The sequence below is a fragment of the Macaca fascicularis genome, chromosome 2, assembly GCF_037993035.2.
Source record: "Macaca fascicularis isolate 582-1 chromosome 2, T2T-MFA8v1.1".
Classification (NCBI taxonomy): domain Eukaryota; kingdom Metazoa; phylum Chordata; class Mammalia; order Primates; family Cercopithecidae; genus Macaca; species Macaca fascicularis.
In genome coordinates, this window is record NC_088376.1 from 61,548,748 (window position 1) to 61,569,206 (window position 20,459).

General features: G+C 42.5%; 1 protein-coding gene across 1 annotated transcript in view; it reads left to right on the forward strand.

Moving 5' to 3' along the window:
• The first annotated feature begins 20,223 nt into the window (after window positions 1-20,223).
• The window catches only part of GFM1 (G elongation factor mitochondrial 1), a 44,100-nt gene continuing 43,864 nt past the window's right edge, over window positions 20,224-20,459 (forward strand). Inside the window, exon 1 of the mRNA XM_005546227.4 lies at window positions 20,224-20,411. Coding sequence (XP_005546284.3) covers window positions 20,331-20,411 — 81 coding nt within the window. The 5' untranslated portion in view covers window positions 20,224-20,330. The remainder of the gene's footprint in view (window positions 20,412-20,459) is intronic.

A 20,459-nucleotide genomic window follows, 5' to 3' on the forward strand; every position in this document is an offset into this window, starting at 1 on the left:
TCTGGATGTTAATCCCTTGTCAGATAAGCAGTTTGCAAACATCTTCTCCTATCCCGTACATTTTCTTTTCACTCTCTGTTTCATTTGTTGTGCAGAAAATTTTTAGTTAGATATAATCCCATTTGTTTACTTTTGTTTTTGTTGTTTGTGCTTTTAATGTTTTATTCATAAAATCTTTTCCCATACCAATGTCCTGAAATGTTTCCCCTATTTTTTTTCTATTAATAATAGTTTTATCATTTAGGGTCTTACATTTAAGTCTTTCATCTGTTTTGAGTTGATTTTTAAGGTGAGAGGTGGGGGTCTAGTTTCATGCTTCTGCATATGGATATCTGGTTTTCACAGTACCATTTATTGAAAAGACTGTTCTTTTCCCAATGACTCTTCTTGGCAGCTTTGTCAAAAATCAGCTGGCTGTGGGTATGTGGATTAATTTCTGGATTCTCTATTCTGTTTCACTAGTCTATATTTCTATTTTTATGCCAGTGTCATGCTGTTTTTGTTACTATATCTTGTAGCAAAATTTGAGATCTGGTAGTTTGGCACCTCCAGTTTTATTCTTTTTTCCTCAGAATTGCTTTGGCTGTTCAAGGTCTTTTCTAGTTCATAATGAATTTTAGAATTTTTTTTTCTATTTCTGTTAAGAATGTCATTGGTATTTTAATAAGAATTGCATTGAATCTGTAGGTTACTTTGGGTAGTATTGTCATTTGAACAATATTAATAATTCCAATCCATAAGCATGGGATGTTTTTTCATTTGTTTGTACCCTCTAATTTTTTTCATCATTGTTTTACAGTTTTTCTTATAGAGGTCTATTACTCCCTTGGTTAAATTTATTCCTAGGCATTTTATCTTATTTTTATAGCTAAATGGGGTTGCCTTCTTAATTTATTTTCAGCTTGCTCACTGTTTGTGAATAGAAATGCTACTGATTTTTATATATTAACTTTGTATCCTACAAGTTTACCAAATTCCTTTATTAGTTTTAAGAGTTTTTTTGGTAGAGTCTTTAGGTTTTTCTGTATATATAAGATTATGTCATCTGCAAACAGGGACAATTTAATGCCCTCCTTTCCAATTTGCATGCCATTTATTTCTTCCTCTTGCCTAATTGCTCCAGCTGGGACATCCAGTACTATGTTGAGTGAAAGTGGTAAGGCTGGGAATCCTTGTTTTTGTTTCAGTTCTTGGAGGAAAACCTTTGAGGTTTTCCTCATTCAGTAAGATGCTAGCTATGGGTTTGTTGTATATAGCTATTATTACATTAAAGTTATTTCCTTCTATACCCAATTTATTAAAAGTTTTTATCATGCAGGGATGTTGAAGTTTTCATCAAAAGCTTTTTCTGCATCTATTTAGATGATCAAATGGTTTTTGTCCTTCATTCTGTTGAAGTGATATATGGCATTTATTAATTTGCAAATGTTGAATCATTCTTGCCTCCCAGTTCAAAGTGATTCTTCTGCCTCAGCCTCCCAAGTAACTGGGATTACAGGCATGCACCACCATGCCTGGCTAATTTTGTATTTTTAGCGGAGACAGGGTTTCTCCATGTTGGTCAAGCTGGTATCGAACTCCCAACCTCAGGTGATCCATCCGTCTCAGCCTCCCAAAGTGCTGGGATTATAGGCGTGAGCCACTGCACCTGGCCCTACTTTTTTTCTTAAAAGGAAGAACTGAGCTGTGGCTTAGGGTTTTGTTGTTGTTGTTGTTTTGAGATGGAGTTTCATTCTTGTTGCGCAGGCTGGAGTGCAATGGCGCAATCTCAGCTCACCACAACCTCTGCCTCCTGGGTTCAAGCAATTCTCCTGCCTCAGCCTCCTGAGTAGCTGGGATTACAGGCATGCACCATCATGCCCGGCTAATTTTGTATTTTTAGTACAGACGGGGTTTCTCCATGTTTGTCAGGCTGGTCTTGAACTCCTGACCTCAGGTGATCCACCTGCTTTGGCCTCCCAAAGTGCTGGGATTACAGGTGTGAACCACCATGCCTGGCCCTGGATTACAGTTTTTGTATGGTGGATCAATGTATTCTGCTTATGGGCAGGACTCCACAGTGTGTCACCACTGAGTTGTTTCTACCCCTTATATGTCTCAGTTTCTCTCTCCCGAGGTGAGGGCTCAAAATGTTGGGTGATCAGTCCTTACATGCTTTTCCTGGACAAGTCTTTTTTTGTCTCTGTCACCCAGGCTGGAGTGCAATGGCATGATCTCAGCTCACTGCAACCTCTGCCTCCCAGGTTCAAGTGATTCCTCTGCCTTATCCTTCCAAATAGCTGGGACTACAGGTGCATGCCACAATGCCTGACTAATTTTTGGATTTTTTGTTGTTGTTGTTGTTGTTGTTGTTGTTTTTAGTATACAAGGAGTTTCACCATATTGACCAAGCTGATCTCAAACTCCTGACCTCGTGATCCACCCACCTCAGCCTCCCAAATTGCTGGGATTACAGGTGTGAGCCGTTGCACCTGGCTGCCTTTTTGAAAATTAATTTTTGTTGTGGATTTCCCTATAGGGCCACTGCATGTTGTGAGGGGCTGCCGCGGACCCTGGTGGACTGAACAAAGGAGGACAAATGCAGGAATAAAGACAAAGACAAAAGTGTATATTTGGAAGAAAGGGTCAGGGGGTTCCTTGCTTCTAGTGAATAGGGCCCTGAGCTTCTAGAGCCCTTCATATTTATTGAGTAAAGCAGATAGGGAGAAGGGGGTGGTTGTCAGTCAGCTGCTTTACTTAGAGCAGGCCTGCATGACTGCATTCTTTGAACGGTAGGCTCCAGATATCCCAGTAGATAACCTCAAGGAGCGTGGTGCCAGGGAGTGATTGCCCTCAGCATACCTTCTGGCGGCAGGTGCAGATGTGAGTTTGCCCACATCCTGCATTCATGATAAACAGTTTGCTGTTTGATCATATAGCCTCCAGTAGAATGCTGAGCTGGTCACGACCCTCAGGCTTTCAGCTCCCAACAAGGGGCCAACCCCCTAGACACTCCCAGGAGGCCCCCAGTCACCCAGGGGTGCCTTTTGGCTGGGAGAAGCAAAATGCCCTTTCTCTTCTGAGCTGAGAAAACTCAGTGTCTCATTTACCTATGAATTGAACAATAGTTCAGTTACTCATGCAAATGTACACCAACAAGCCAAATCAAGATTAATTTTCAGAGAAAAAGCAATAGAGAAGACCCTTTAGAATGCATCTCTGAACTAGAATTAGGATTGTTAAACAACAACTTCCTAGGAGGAAACAAAAAACAGCCAAGACCACTTCCTGTAAACTGTGCACAGCCACCCCAACATTGTAGTTCTCATCTGCCATTACACATGCCAAGGTCAAATCCTCTCACAGTACAAGGTCATCTCTGGTACACCCAAAGCCAAAGAGGTCAGGTCATTCAATACAGGAAAAAAGAGCTTTGGACCTAAGAAGAGTCTGCCCATGACTCTTGAAACTCCACAAAGAAAACAGAACACACCAAAAAGGGTTAGTGGTGGCTTTGTTCTGAATTCTTTAAAGGGGTTCAAGTTATTAGAAGCCTTCTCTAGATTTTTTTCGGTACTGCAGATGGCAAAGGGGGAAGGAGGTATAGGGTGGAAAAAAAGTAAATGAAAGAAGATTTGGTTTTTAGGACAGGAAGCAAACATGGAAATCAAGTGCATCGTATTTTTTGTTTTGTTTTGTTGTGTGTTTTTCTTCCCTCTATTGCAGCTGCGAGGAATTCTAGCCAAATTAGAGAGGCTTTGTTATCCATAATTTGGAATTCTCACTCGGATTTAACCAAGTCAGGTAGAGTTGGACAAATCTGATGGGAGAAAGACCAGAATAAACCACAACCAAAAACCCAACAATATGATTACTGAGCACTCTAATGGTAAAGAGAAATTAAGACCAAGTGCTTTTTAAATTTAGCCAGGACAAAACCCCAATTCAGCTATTTACCTAGGGATGGGTCTCAGGCTGAAGACTGCTTTACCATCCTACAAGCAGGAAAAAACTCAAATTTGTCTTTCTTGTTAGGAGCAAGCTCAAACTCCGGTAAAGGAGTTACCTGCCTTCCATCATCATGGAAGCAGAAAATCTTTCTTTCCTTGTTGGAAGCAAGTAAAACTCCAAAAATGGGAGCTGCACAGCAAAATAAACTTTAGATCTTCACCAAATTTTGGGAGATTAGGGATTCTCTGGAGGGGGTGCTCCCAGACCTCAGCAAATTGTCATATTGGTTTCAGCCATAAAATTAGCTCATGCTGGTACCAAGCACTGATAAAAGATTTGTCAGAGATCTGTTGGATATAAAATGCTTGGTGCAGTGAAGTAAAAACAGCACCCAGGCAAAAGTTTAATGCTCTCGGCAAGGCAATTTACTTTTGCAAAAGGGTGCCACTCACGTCAATCAAGATCACAAGTGCACAGAGAACAAAGGAGACCAGAGGGTTTTTATCCTTAATGCAGTCCCTATCTCTGTGTCACTCCCCCATGGGCTGGAGTTGTACTGCACAATCTGAGCTGACCCAATTGGCTACTTGTACATATTTTCCTAAATAGAGAAGGGAAGGGGGACGTGAGGTACAGAGGTGGAGCATGTGAGACATGCAGTTTCAGGGGAACAGTGGGTACAGGTAACCAAAAGAACAGATGTTAGTTATTGATTAGAACTGATGGGAAGTGGGTAGGCTGTTTACGGTAACAAACAAGGGGCAAGGAAGAACGAGAAAGTTGAGTTTGAGAACAAAGGATAAGGAAGTTAACAGGCTAATTCCTTTGAAGAGAAACTCAAAGATTTATCGTATCTTACAATTCCTCCCTTTTAATTTTCTTATGATTCTTTCTCTTCAAACTTTTATAACATGTCTTGGATTTGCTGTTTGATTTGATCTTCTAAAAGGAAAAGCTTACTTGAATAAGGTGGAGGAGAACTAAGGGAGGCTTTAGTAAGTGCTGCTTGTACAATTCTTTGTATTAGCCCATGGATGCATGGTATGACACAACACCTGACGGGAATGAGTACACCTATTACAACTGCAAGGGAAATAAGAATTGGGACCACGATTCCTTTCTGTTTACCGAACTACTTTCCTAGCCATCCTGAAATGGGGTCATTGACTCCAGAATTTTTAGCTAATTCATTGGATAAAACAGTAAGTCCCTGCAAGTCCTTTGTCATGCTCCCATCGGGGGCAGTGTTGTTTGGGATGAATTTACAACGTTGGGTTTTAATCATAACACAAACTCTACTTTTTTTGGCTAATAACATATCTAGAGCTATTCTGTTTTCCTAAGCCATTTGGCTAGTAGGCCTTAATTGGTCAGCTATTCCTTTGATAGCATCCCTGGTGTAATTAATAAACTGCTGCTGATTATAATAGATGTAATCTCTCCAAGCTATATTTTTATTAATAGTTATTCATGCAAACATGGATTCAAATCCTGCAGCTATTTGGTCTCAGGCTTTGAACCTGTTGGGCACTCCCCGGGGGATTCCAATGGCATCTATGTAAACTTGAGAGTCAAAAGACCCATAAGGGACTTCTCTTATTTTTTGGTGTTGTGGTTCTTTTTCTGGTTGATGAAATGCCAGGGTGAAAGGGATAGCCAACTGGACAAGAGCACAAGTGCTGCTCCAGTTACTTGGCAGGGTATTCAGTAAGGGTGCACCGCAACACCACCATACATACGCTTGAAGATGACTAAGGGGAGACTGATGGGTAAGCTCTTGGAAGGGCTTAAGCTCACTGCATCCTATTAAGCTTCTAAGGAACGCCAAATTTTCCCCGTTGTGAGAGACATGAGGTGAAATTGATGTTGGGAACCGGAAGCTGGATGGCCCTCAGGGACTGACCTGCAGGGTGTTGGACTTCAGGATATAGCAGAAAGAGAGAGCTTGGCATGATTTGTTGCCCCAGGCTGTATTATCCTGGAAAAGAGCTACTATACAGCCTATGCCTGGTTGATTGAATGACCATCCTAGTGGAAATGGGACAATCTGTGCCTCTGGGCTGCCATGCGCGCAAGCATAACAACTGCTTTTGTTTAACGTGTGGTGGGAATATTGAATCCATTTCAACCAGGCATTTAAATCTTGATATCCTGTTTCAATGTTAGGATTTGTCTTAAATCTTTTACTTCTAAAATATATACTTTAACGTTGTTAGGTAGGGTAGAAGGTTCAGATGGAGAAGAAGAAGGGGGGGGGTCAATAAAGCAAATTTTAAAGAAGCCTATATAGTCATATCCATTGACTTCTGCTCCTAAGCCATACAAGCGTTCTAAAGGGGGCGCAGGGTTGGTGGAGGTAGGGGCATTAATAGAGATAGTTACTGGGTTACAATGGTCAAATTGACAATTAGAGGGGGTAGTTCCTTTCGTAAGGCAGAGGTAAGATTTTAGGTCAGTAGAGCCTTATGGGGAGGTCCCGCTGTGTGCTCTGGTAGTTAGGATGACATCTGCCCATTGAGAACTTATCTCCTAACTTGGGGTGCCTTGGTACCCCCGCCACGAGCAAGGTGGGGGGGGGTGGTCAGTGGCTTCTCTGAAGGGGCAGAGGTATTTTTCTTAAGTAGAGACATATCTTTGCCAGTATTCATCCTTTTGACAAGGCATGACAAGGCAAGCATCGAAAGTAATGATTTGGAATGAGTCTGACCTAGTTACATTCATAACAAGGACAGCAATATAATGAGGAAAAAAGAAAGAGTAATAGAATAGATAAAAGAGAGTTAAACTTTGAGGAGGTTTTTCTCTTGGATAATGACCAATGACTTCGGAGATGGCAGTGCTTTCTTGACTCGGGTATGATAGGTCCATCTTTTCTTCCTATTTGGACTATGGTTTCAGTGTGTTAGAAGCACTAGGCTGGCTCCTCAGGCTGGTGTCAATGTCCTGGAAACTCTAGGGGCAGCCTGTACTGGAAAATCATGAGTTCTGAAGGAAGAGAAAGTGGAAGATAAACCAAGTACGTAGGAATGTTGGATTGCTTTGAGAGGTAGTTTGGATTCTTACTAGGGTAATAGGAAGTCAGAAGATATTTGATTTTTGGCAACCAAGTCTCCAGACTTGTTTGGCTAAGGGTATAAATTCCTATACAGGTATAAACTTTGACTATACTCTACATGGCTTGGGGTCTTTAATGAGTCCTCTAATGTAGGTGGGATAGGACTTTCTTTATAAAAGGTTTGAATAACATTTCTCTGAGTTCCCAGGAGAAACGGCAGCTGGTCCAGCTTATCTGATTTGCTAGGTTATTTTCTTGACTTTTGAAAGACAGGCTTTTTGGTGCCTGGGTACATGGACAATAGCTATTTTTTCTTTTCTGGTAACTGAAGGCTGTTCAACACTTGGGTGATTAACTCCTCATGAACAAGGCTTTGACTTTTATGATTAATTCAGTCTGAATTTTTCTAAATGTATGAGCCACCATAAAGGCATATTTAGAATTGGTATAGATGGTTCTCTCCTGATCTTGCAGATACTCTAAAGCTTAACTAAGTGCAGACAGCTTATAAATGTGGATAGAGGCCGGGCGCGGTGGCTTAAGCCTGTAATCCCAGCACTTTGGGAGGCCGAGACGGGCGGATCACGAGGTCAGGAAATCGAGACCATCCTGGCTAACCCGGTGAAACCCCGTCTCTACTAAAAAATACAAAAAACTAGCCGGGCAAGGTGGCGGGCGCCTGTAGTCCCAGCTACTCGGGAGGCTGAGGCAGGAGAATGGCGTGAACCCGGGAGGCGGAGCTTGCAGTGAGCAGAGATCGCGCCACCGCACTCCAGCCTGGGCGACAGAGCGAGACTCCCTCTCAAAAAAAAAAAAAAAAAAAAAAAAATGTGGATAGACTACTTATTAAACACTTTGATTTTATCTCTCTAGGAACTTTTATTAATCACTGAACACTTGTTGTGTTCTTTTTCCCTTAATCACTTTTGAAGGGGGTTTATTTTAAGTTTGGCCAGATGTTTGTGTGGTAATCTGTTAAATCTAAACATGTGTGCTTTCTTTTTAGATTTGGATATATCATTAAGAAACTTGCTAGGTTAAGTGAATTGTCAGTAATTAATGTTAAACCATCCTTTTTAACAGAATAGCCTCATACTTATACACATGTAATTCTTTTCTGGTGGCGCATTTTAATATAAAATATAAAACCTTAATATATAATATAAAACTTTAAAGAATCAGAGTTCTTTTCAGGTGGATATTTTCACTTTTAACACTGGCCTGACCATAATAAATGCTAGTGGATATATCAGCTGAAAGATTATCTACTACCTCCTCAGGAGACTTAGCTGCAGAGATGCCTGGCTGCTAGGAGCTGCGGCTGAGGCCTGGTATTACTTGGCCCTGCCAAAAGCAAGGCAGATGTCCCATAATGTAGTCTGCTCAGGGCATAGGCTGGGGCCTGGCCTGTGTGTCTTGCAGAGCTGCCATCAATATGGTGCCGGGACCTTGGACCACCCAGCGGGCAGGAGCATGGGCTTTGCCCTCGCTGGGGTGTACTATGGGCTGGATGATGCCAACAACATGTTGTGGCAGATCCTTGATGTTGCCAACCCGGCAAAAGCCACCTGGCGAATTAGGAGCTTGGAATTCTTTTGGGGAGGGGGACTTAGGCTAGGCCTAAGGGGAAGGGTTGGGTGTATTAGATGGGGGACTATGGGTGTTAGGTGGAGGATGGCCTAGGGGATCCCGTGTGCTGTTCCTTTTGCCAGGATCCCCTGAGCCTCTTCCCTCACTGGTTCTAAAGTAGGGGCAGGTGCATAAGGGAAAAGGGAGGACAGGTCTTTGCTTCCAACAAAGAGCATAGACCAGTTCTTCTTGAGAAACAGGGCTTTTATTATTTGCATGTTGAATTAAAAGTTGACATAGTATATCGTCAGTTGACCCAAACTTTGGCCAGAAGATTGAGGGATGGAGGATAGGTCTTTGAGTCCAAATAGAACAGCAATATTTTATCATTTATTGCTTTTTCTTACGTTTAGTTATTTCATTATCTTCCCAACCTTTTAGCATGAGACCTAGAGGGCTATCAGGTGGTATATCTTTGAGACCTAGGGGACTATCAAGAGGGATATCTTTGTTGCTAACTTCATCTTTTTTGCTTGTAATATTTCCCATACTGGGTCCTGGCTAGGCTCAATCCCTCTTATTAGGAATCTCTTGCCTAGCGGGGTCTTGCTGTGGCTCATCCTCTCATATTAGGGATCTCTTGCCTATTAGGGGAGTTCCTTGTGGCTCAACCCCTCATATTAGCAGTGTCTTGCCTATCCTTCAGTGGAAGCTTTGCTAAGGCTTAATTCGCCTATCTCCGCCTGCTGGAGGTCCCTGCACCCTTGTTTTGCTTCGTCGGCTCTGGTCACTTCCCTCACGGGAATGTTTCAGTTCCCTCTTAGCATTGATGGCGGGTCAGTATAAATCCCTGATGGGACCCCCAAAGGGTCGCCCTAAGCCGTATAAGGTGACCACGGAACCGCAGATTGGACTCACTCACTGCGCACAGCAGTAGTGCTTGTTACCATTCAAGCACTTTCAACCTCCGGAATGCCCCGACCACACCCTCCGACCACCAAAGAAGTACTTTGTCGCCCCTGCGACGTTTCCTACCTTGGTCTGTGCACAGAGTTTACCTGTTCGCCGCAGTATTGGCAAGCCTCTCCTCCCCACGTTGCTGAGAGTCTGGGTTTATTCGTCACAACGGGTGGGTCTCGATCTCCCGTCCCTGAGGCCACCGCAATGGGGCAGTGGGACACGTCTCGCCTTGGTAAGGAAGTTCACAGGCTAAACACTTTGAGGAGAACTCAGAAAGATTTATTTTATCTTACAGATCAGCGGTACCTCCACTCAGATTCCCTTCATGGTTACCAAAATGTGAACCCTGAATATCTGAGACAGGTCTCAGTTAATTTACAAGGTTTGTTTTGCCAAAGTTGAGGGCACATGCCTGTGACACAGCCTCAGGAGGTCCTAATAATATGTGCCCAAGGTGGTCAGAGCACGGCTTGGTTTTATACAGTCGGAGACATAAGACATCAGTCAACATATGTAAGATGAACATTGGTTCTGTCTGGAAAGGTGGGACAACTCAAAGCAAAAGCAGGACAGCTCAAAGTGGGGAGGGGGCTTCTAGGTCATAGGTAGGCAAGAGACAAATGGTTGTATTCTTTTGAGTTTCTCATTAGCCTCTCCAAATGAGGCAATCAGATATGCGTTTATCTCAGTGAGCAGAGGAGTGACTTTGAGTAGAAGGGGAGGTAGGCTTTGCCCTAAGCAGTTCCCAGCTTGACTCTTCCCATTAGCTAAGTGATTTTGGGTCCTCAAGATTTGTTTTTCTTTGACGAAAATATGTACTCATAAAAATTTAGCTAGACATTTCATAGATTTCTGTCTTCTATTTTTCTCTTTGGAGAAAGTAAAAGTGGATTACTTTGATTAAAAGTGGTGATTAATAACAATAAAAATATACTTGGTATAATCATGGAACAAATGAATATATATATACACACACACACAAAATAATGAATATAAATCGTTACTAAGGAAACAATTAAAGTGGTAATTTCAATATAGTAGATATACAATCTTATTTAAGATTAGTCATCTGTATACTAAATTAAATATAAAATTAAAAATTAAAAACCTTTATTTTATATTTACATAATTATGTGTTTTAAAATAATACTTATAAAGGTATATAAAGACTAAATTTTTAGAAGTCTAAATAAAAAAGTTTATTTAAAGTATTTGATGTAGTTTGCTGTGTCCCCACCCAAATCTCGTCTTGAATTGTAGCTCCTGTAATTCCCATATGTTGTCAGAGGGACTTGGTGGGAGGTAATTGAATCATGGGGGTGGGTCTTTCCCACGCTGTTCTCACAATAGTCAATAAATCTCACCAGATCTGATGGTTTTATAAAGAGGAGTTCCCCTGCACAAACTCTCTTTTTGCTGGCCGCCATGTAAGATATCCCTTTGCTCTTCCTTCATCTTCCACCATGATTGTGAGGCTTCCCCAACCATGTGGAACTGTGAGTCAATTAAAACTCTCTCCTTTCTAAATTACCCAGTCTCAAGTATGTCTTTATCAGCAGCATGAAAACAAACTAATACAGTATTTTTTAAATGTTAATGGATTCACTCATTAAAGTGGCTTAGAAATCCTTTATTGCAAATTACTACATGGATGATATACAAAAAATAAGTTTGAAATTCATCATTGAAACTTTCATTTTCCTTTTCTTGTCCCTTGTACTGATTTCAATTTACTTGATCTTATTTATTCATTCATTTAACAAATATTTATTAGACATCTCAAACATGTATGGAGACACAGTAATGAACAAACAAAACTGTTATCTTTATGAAACTTACATTCTCACATGGAGACTCAGACAATACACAGATATGTATGCAAAATGTCTGAATTTATCTAAGAAGAACTCTGAAGAAAAATGAATCAGAGTGAGAAGACAGAAAGGGAGGGACGGAGGCCGGGTGTGGTGGCTCACGCCTGTAATCCCAGCAGTTTGGGTGGCTGAGGCGGGTGCATCACGAGGTCAGGAGTTCAAGACCAGCCTGGCCAACATGGTGAAATCCCGTCTCTACTAAAAATACAAAAATTAGCTGGGCATGGTGGCAGGCACCTGTAATCCCAGCTACTCAGGAGGCTGAGGCAGGAGAACTGCTTGAACCTGGGATGCAGAGGTTGCAGTGAGCTGAGATCATGCCATTGCACTCCAGCCTGGGTGACAGGACTAGACTCCATCTCAAAAAAAAAAAAAAAAAAAAAAGAGGGAAAGAACCATGCTGCTCTCTGGGGAAGAGCAAAGGCTCTAGCCACATGAGGATCAGCAAGGAGGGTGTATTAGTCAGGGTTCTCTAGAGGGACAGGACTAATAGGATAGATGTAGGTATGCAAGGAAGTTTATTAAGGAGTACTGACTCACACAATCACAAGGTGAAGTCCCACAATAGGCCATCTGCAAGCTGAGGAGCAAGGAAGCCGGTCCGAGTCCCAAAACCTCAAAAGTAGGGAAGCCAACAGTACAGCCTTCAGTCTGTGGTCAAAGGCCCAAGAGCCCTGGCAAACCACTGGTGTAGGTTTGTGAAAGGAAATTAAATTCTGGGACCCCAAACTCATTTAGCCAAAGAGAAAAGTCAAGCTGGGAACTGGGTCACACAAACCTGCCTCCTGCTTTTGGTTCCCAAATAAGGTGGCTACAAGATGAAAAGCTGCATGCCTCCCCCATATTTTTCCCACAGGGAAATTCCTGGTGAGCTGTTAAAATTTCTCCATGCAATGCAAGTTGATAGCTTATCTTTACAGGTGCAGTCAACCTGGCCTGCCAGACACAAATGTGTATGTGATTGTTCCCCTACCCCATTTTGGCTGTGTTATCTTAGGTAAAATGCAGATTCCCCACATTTTTCCTCTCCCCCTTTTGTTTATGTGAAAACTGTATGCTTCTCAATATCCTGCCCTTTCCCCTTTAAATTTGAAACCCTCAAAATCATCTTTGAAGAAAGGCATAGACTGTCTCTCGGGCATGTTGTTAACTTTGGCAAATAAATCTCCTAAAATGACTGATACTTGTCATTTTCCTCGATTGATAGTTTCGAAGAAAAGACTCAAACTCTGTAAAATATTTGGAGAGATTTATTGAGCCAAATATGAGTGACTGTGACCCATGACACAGGAGGTCTTGAGAACATGTTCCCAAGGTGGTTGGGGCGCAGCTTGGTTTTATACATTTAAGAGAGGCACAAGACATCAATCAAATACACTTAAGAAAGACATTGGTGTGGCCCAGAAAGGCGGGACAACTCAAAGCGGGGGTGGGGGTGGGGTGCTTCCAGGCTGTAGGTGAATTTAAACATTTTCTAGTTGACAATTGGTTGAATTTGTCTGAAGACCTGAGATTGATAGAAAGAGAATGTTCAGGTTAAGATAAAGATTGTGGAGACCAAAGTTCTTTTGAAGTCTTTAGTGGCTGCACTTAGAGAAAATAGATGACAAATGTTTCTTATTCAGATCTTAGTTAATCTCTTTAGGCTTGGGAGGGTCTGGAAGAAAAAGATCTAGCTATTTAACAGAGATTCTTTACAGATGCAAATTTTCCCCCACAAAGAACAGCTTTGCAGGGCTATTTCAAAATGCAGCAAATAAACATGTTGTGGGGTAAAATATTTTTATTTTCTTCCTTGTCTCATAATGTCATGCCAGGATCAGGTTGGAAAATAAGTCATAATATACAGGGTTAAATAAAACCCACCTGATGAGAATTTATGGTTTGTAGGACATAGGGCATTACGCCCCAGACCCCTTAGATAGGAATTTGGGCAAGATAAAAAAAAAAATCAGAGTTTAGTCCTCAACAGGTTCAAGAGTCCAAAACCTGAAGAACTTGGAATCCTATGCTTGAAGGCAGGAAGCATCCAGGATGGGAGAAAAAGATGGAGGCCAGAAGACTTAGCCAGTCTAGTCCTCCTACATTCTTCTGCCTGCTTTTATTCTAGCCACCATGGCAACTGATTAGATGGTGTCCACCCAGATTGACGGTGGGTCTGCCTTTCCAAGTCCACTGACTCAAATGTTAATCTCCTTTGGTAATACCCTCACAGACACACCCAGGAACAATACTTTGCATCCTTCAATCCAATCAAGTTGACACTCAATACTAACCATCCCAGAGGCCAATGTGGCTTGAGCAAAAGGGGCAGGGAAGTAGGAATTCCTTGAGATAACTGTTTTAATTAATTTAGGGGAGCTTTAATTAATTTAGGGGAGTTAAATAAGTTTAACACGAGACCAAATTAAGTAAGAAAGTGGCAGGTTTTAATTGCAAATATGCAGCAACTCTCAGGCGAGGTTCTCCGGTCCTCAGGTATGGGGCCGGGGAAGTCGCGCCGGCCTGTGCCCGCGGTGGACTTTTATACATTGGTACTGGAAGGGGGAGGGCAGTGGGCGAGATAAGGGCTGATAGGGGCGTCTCCGTAGGCCTGGCCGGGTAAGTTTCGATCTCTTCGGATTGACGTCAACTGGCACATGCTGGGTTGTCCTGCACTTTCCCGGGCACGGGAAAGTTGGTGATGAAGAACCCAGAAGCAATCGGGACTGTGCCATCTTGTTCACCTTCCTCCATTTTGGTCCCTTCTCCCTCACCCAAACAATAACAGCAACAATGAATTCAGTGGATGGAGTGTCTTTAGCAAAGGACCTGGTCTGACTTAAAAGTATCCCTTTAGTTACTGTGTTGTGAATTTGAGGCAGAATAAATAAGCTTAGGAGGCCATGCTAAGAAGTTGTACAGGATACCAGCCCGCTTCCCAATGGTTACAAGTTCCTGACACCCAGTACAGCCGGGAAAGAGAACAAAAGCCTTTCTTCATATTGTAGCTTCCCCAATTTCCAGCCAATTAGCATCAAAACCCAAGAAGCTATTAGCTACAAATTCCTGCCTTGAGTGAGGGGCAGGGGGAGGGCGACTGGGTGGCTAGAAATTTTTCAGGTTCTGCATGTGTAGCTAGGCTCAAGGTTTAGCTTTTAATAGTTTTTTCCTTATTTTGATAGTAAAAAACACACCACCAGGAAGAGATTTTGTATGCTAATGATACATGCAATACCTGTTACAGCAGTGGTCACCAACCTTTCTGGCACAAAGGACTGGTTTCATGGAAGACAATTTTTCTACTGGCAGAGAGTTGGGGGATGGTTTCAAGATGATTCAAGTACATTTATTGTGTACTTTATTTCTACAATTTTATCATTTTCATTATATATTAAATTGTAATATATAATGAAATAAGTATACAACTCACCATAATGTAGAATCAGTGGGAGCCCTGAGCTTGTCTTCCTGCAATTAGACAGTCCCATCTAGGGGTGATAGAAGACAGTGACACTCAAAGTGTGTTGCTTATGTCCAGTCTACTCCATAACTCATTTTGGTTGCTGTCACTGCAGAAAACCCTACTTCACAAAGATAGGGTGTTGGAAATGAAAGCAGGCTTTTCCATGCTTTTTAGGCAATCTCAGGATATTCTGCCTTGACTTTAATCCAGAATGTATGGAGATTTTGAAGTTGTCTCAAACATACTTTTAAGGCCACCATTATTTGTGATCTCAAACTAAGGGAGGAGATCACCCCTCATATTGTCTTATGCCAAAGTTCTGCCTCCAAAGAAAGAAGAAGTAAAAACTAAAAGACAGAAATGAAATCCACAAGCAGACAGCCTGGCACCACACCCTGGGCCTGGTAGTTAAAGATCGACCCCTGACCTAATTGGTTATTTCCATTAAAAAGGCACTGTGAAGATCCCTGTCCTGTTCGGTTCCTTTCTAATTACCTGTGTATGCACCCCCAGTCACGTACCCCCTGCTTGCTCAATTGAGCATGGCCCTCTCACGTGGGCCCCTTTAGAGTTGTGAGCCCTTAAAAGGGACAGGAATTGCTCACTCTGGGAGTTTGGCTCTTGAGACAGGAGTCTTGCCGATGCTCCCGGATGAATAAACCCCTTCCTTCTTTAACTCAGTGTCTGAGGGGTTTTGTCTATGGCTCTTCCTGCTACAAAACTATTGATCCTCTTCTAGCACAGACAAAGTTGATTTACAAATAATTTATTCACAAATGGGTCATGGATCAATTCCTTCCCAGTTCAGGGATCTTTTGTGGTTGGAAAGTAATGCTCAAACTCTTCTGAAAGCTAAGATAGGTGATCATGCACCAGCTGGGAGAGAGAAAGCCCTGGCTTAGTCTCTTTCAAAATCTCTGTTAATGTTTGAACATGTTAAAAATCCCAGTGTTAACTCATCACCCCATAATTCCATTTTGGTTTTGAATGCAGCCACTTTATCTGCCAACTTGAACACAGTTGTCCTTCTCCCCTGAAGTGACAGATTGAGTTCATTGAGCAGGTTAAATATGTCATATGACTAAGCAAGTTCTGTGACCCATTCTGTGTCACTGAAATGTGCTGCCAGTGGTGACTGTTTTTCTAAAAGAAATCTGTGGAATGACTCTCATAACTCAAAAACTCTGGCCAGTGATCCACCTTTAAAAATCCATCTCATTTCTTGTGCATAAGAAGGTGGGTGTGCTCTGTGTGCATCTCCTCACAGAGCTGTGTGAACAGACGTGAGTTAAGGGCATGTACTTTAATGTGGTTGATAATTTTAATCACATCCTGCAAAACGTTAAGTTCAGGTGATACTTTTCGGCTAGCTAGCATTTCTCTATGGACGACTCAGTGTGTAGACTCACATTCAGAAGCAACCTCTTTGACCCTAGTAGTGAAACAAGAAAGCTGTCCAGTCATGGCAGCTGCTCTGTCTGTGCAATACTGACACAAAATAACCAATTCAGTTTTGCTATGTAATCATTCAAAGACTTGATTAGTTATGCCGCTGTGGTGTTTGTAGGCAACAAACGTGCACATAACATATCCTCCTGCACATCCTCCTGAAAAATCATACAAAAACAAGCATTGTTGCTTTGTTGTGAACCTCGGTAAATTCGTCAACCTGGATTTTGTACCAGAGTGATCCTTTCTTTCTTTCTCTCTTTCTTTCTTTCTCTTTCTTTCTTTCTTTCTTTCTTTCTTTCTTTCTTTCTTTCTTTCTTTCTTTCTTTCTTTCTTTCTCTCTCTCTGTCTCTCTCTTCCTTCCTTCCTTCCTTCCTTCCTTCCTTCCTTCCTTTCTTTCTTTCTTTCTTTCTTTCTTTCTTTCTTTCGTTCTTTCTTTCTTTCTTTCGTTCTTTCTTTCTTTCTTTCTTTCTTTCTTTCTTTCTTTCTTTCTTTCTTTCTTTCTTTTCTTTCTTTCTTTCTTTTCTTTCTTTCTTTCTTTCTTTGAAATGGAATCTCACTCTATCACCCAGGCTGGAGTGCAGGGGCATGATCTCGGCTCACTGCAACCTCTGCCTCCCGGGTTCAAGAGATTCTCCTGCCTCAGCCTCCTGAGTAGCTGGGATTACAGGCACACACCACCATGCCTGGCAAATTTTTGTATTTTTAGTAGAGATGGGGTTTTACCATTTTGGTCAGGCTGGTCTTGGAACTCCTGACATTGTGATGCGCCTGCCTTGGCCTCTCAAAGTGCTGGGATTATAGGCATGAGCCACTGCGCCCAGCTCCATTAATCCTTTCTAACAATTGTGCCTTGATATCCTCTGCTATTTCATCATTTCCTCTAATTATGGTGCTAGCCCAAAGAGGCACACGTACCACCTTTTGAACTGCAGCATCTCCTAAAAGTTCACGACAAATGTCCTTAGCAGCAGGCAGGTTCAATTCTTCTCCAATAGTAAAGGCTTCTTAGCTTTAGCAATGCTGTTAGCCACCAAGAATGATGCTGTCAGTGCAGGTACATTTGATGGAAGTAGTGGCCTTCAATAATTGCTTCTTTCTTCGTGTTCATGTTTTTTCTTTTGAAAAACTCCAAAGGCTTCTCTTTTAATGTAGGGTGCTTGGTCTCCATGTGGTGAAGCAGTTTTGAAGGTTTTCATGGGTTTGTTGGATAGTCTCTTGCCACATATTTACAAAGCAGGCTTGGAGAATGTGAATCACCTGTTGCAATGAACCTGCAACTTAAGTAGGGCTCTAGGTATTTTCTTTTAAATGCAATTTTCCTTTTATTGTCAGTCTTACAGCTTTCTATTGTCTCATCATTGGGTCTGTCCCCATTTTCAAAGAAGTTCTCCAGTGACATTTGTTTTTTACTCATTTGGCTAGGGTTGGCTTGTGGGCTTACCAAAACTGTGACTGAGACAAGTGCTCAGTGTGGGAAGGAAGCGTGGACAGATTTGGTAAATAAAATAATAGGCGGGTCACGCATGATTTTAAAGTCTGCCATCAGATGCAGCTGTAAAATTAAAGTACATCAACTCACTTGCCACTATAAAGCTTGCCACCAGTGCAGCTTTTGTCACTTGCCACTCACTGATACGGTTTTGATATGAATCTGCAAGCAATTGATTTATTATGGTCTTTGTGCAGTCAAACCTCTTTGCTAATGTTAATCTGTATTTGCAGCTGTTCCCCAACACTAGCAGCCCCACCTTAGCTCCACCTCAGGTCATCAGGCATTAGATTCTCATAAGGAGTGTGTAACCTAGATCCCTTGAATGCGTAGTTCACAATAGGGTTCACACTCCCATGAGAATCTAATGCCACTGCTGATCTGACAGGAAGCAGAGCTCAGGTGGTAAAACAAGTGATAAAGAGAGGGTGTAAATACAGATGAAGCTTCACTTGCTTGCCCACTGTTACCTCCTACCGTGTGGCCTGGTTCCTAACAGGCCATGGACTGGTACTGGTCCCTGTTCCAGAGGTTGGGTACCCCTGTGTTAGAACATGTAGATCCTGAGTACATGTGCCAACCACAGGTCCAGCTTTGCATACTTGAACTTACCAATATTTTATTAATATGGATGTGCATCTCCCATGTTACCAGTGAAGGGTCTTGACTATGAGTCATACAGGTTCTTGGTGTTTGAACAAAGAATTGGACAAAACACACAAGCAAAGCAATGAAAGAATGGAGCAATGAAGGCACAGATGTGTTGAAACAAAAGTACACTCCACAGCTCAAGAGCATCTGTTATTCTGGAACTTAAATACCCACTAGAGGGTTTCCATTGGTTACTTGGTTACATCCTGTGTAGATGAAGGAGTGGCCCACAACCAGCCTGCTTGGTTGCAGGAGATGATCAATCAGAGGCTGAAGTGAAGTTACAAAGTTACACATGAGGACTTCGCCTGCAACCAGTCTGAGTGTTTGCCATAGGGGACCAGTCAGAGGTACTTTCCATTTTTTTATCTGCAATGCAATGCATTTGGGAGTAGCCTCTGATCCTTTTGTTACTTGGGCATGGAGAGGTGGGGTTTTCCTTTTGATTCAGCTCTAGGAAGTCAGCAGGGCCTTCGGTTCCCTGCCTCCAGACCCTGTTCTCCTGCCTCACCCATAAAGGGAATTCCCTAAAGATACTAAAGGCTGTCTATGTCTCTGAGCAGCCCACTCTGCCTCTTAGAGTGTACTTTTGGTAAACCAAATAAATTTTTTCGCCTACTCTTACTTTGTACTTGCTTTCAAATTCTTGTGGCGAAGTCAAGCACCTGAACCGGCCCACTGACAACAGCAAGGATAGAAGCAGTGCGATCGGTTACGAGGCTATTACCATAGTTCCTTCCAGAAATGGCAGTACTGAGAGGTGCGGAGAAGTAAGTTCTGGATTTTTTTTTTTTTTTTTTTTAATACAGAGTCTAGCTCTGTCGCCCAGGTTGGAGTGCAGTGGCACGATCTCGGTTCACTGCAAGCTCCGCCTCCCGAGTTCACGACATTCTCCTGCCTCAGCCTCCCAAGTAGCTGGGACTACAGGGGCCCGCCACCACGCCAGGCTAATTTTTTTTTGTATTTTTAGTAAAGACGGGGTTTCACCGTGTTAGCCAGATGGTCTCTATCTCCTGACCTCGTCATCCGCCCACCTCAGTCTCCCAAAGTTCTGGGATTACAGGCGTGAGCCACCGCGCCCGGCCAAGTTCTGGATATTTTTCTGAAAGTAGAGCTTACAGGATATGCTGACTGATTAGACCAGAGATGTCACAGCGTGGTGTCAAAGTAACTAACATTTTTGGCTAGAGTCACTAAAGCTTACATTTATGAGTTGGAGAAGACTGTAGAAGGTTTGGGGAAGAAGATCCGAAGCTCAATTTTGGACCTGTTAAGTTCAACATGCCTCTAACACACCCAAGCAGAATAGTCAAGGATGCAGTCTTCCATATGGACTAGATATTAATATCTGACATCGAACAATAACAATAACATTTTGAAATGTTTGTAGTTGTAATTGATAGTTCATTCACTATATTTTTTCCACTTTCTTTTTCAGGCCATGTCATATATATACACATATATATATATTTGTAATAGATAAATTTGCCTTTTACCTACTTAAATTCTGTTATATACACTTCTCCACATTGCTTTACAGGCCTAACAACCATGTTTAAAGGCTGTATTTTAATACAGAGGTAATATTTGAAAAAGAAGATGAAGACCAAAGAAGGACTCCCTTCCCCCACCCATACACCTGTGTCGTCTTACTGGGAGCAAACGCAAAGCGATTGCACTTTCTCTTCCAAGTCGGTAGAAGGCGCGCGAGCAGCGTAGGCACTGCTCCGCCTCCAGTCCAGTTGCTTCTCTTTCATTTCCTCACTCTCTTTTTCCTTGCGTCCTTTGCCCCGGAAGTGCTCTTACAACATTGGCCGCCGGCGTGACTTTGACCGCTTCCCGGTGCCTTACCGGCAGCTGAACCGACCCGGAGCCGCGGGAGTTGTCGCGTGCTCTGTGCTTGCGATGAGACTGCTGGGAACCGCAGCTGTCACGGCTCTGGGGCGCGGAAGGGCCCCCGCCTCCCTAGGATGGCAGAGGAAGCAGGTACTGGAGCACAGAGAGACTGAATCGGGACGATTCCCGAGACCTTGT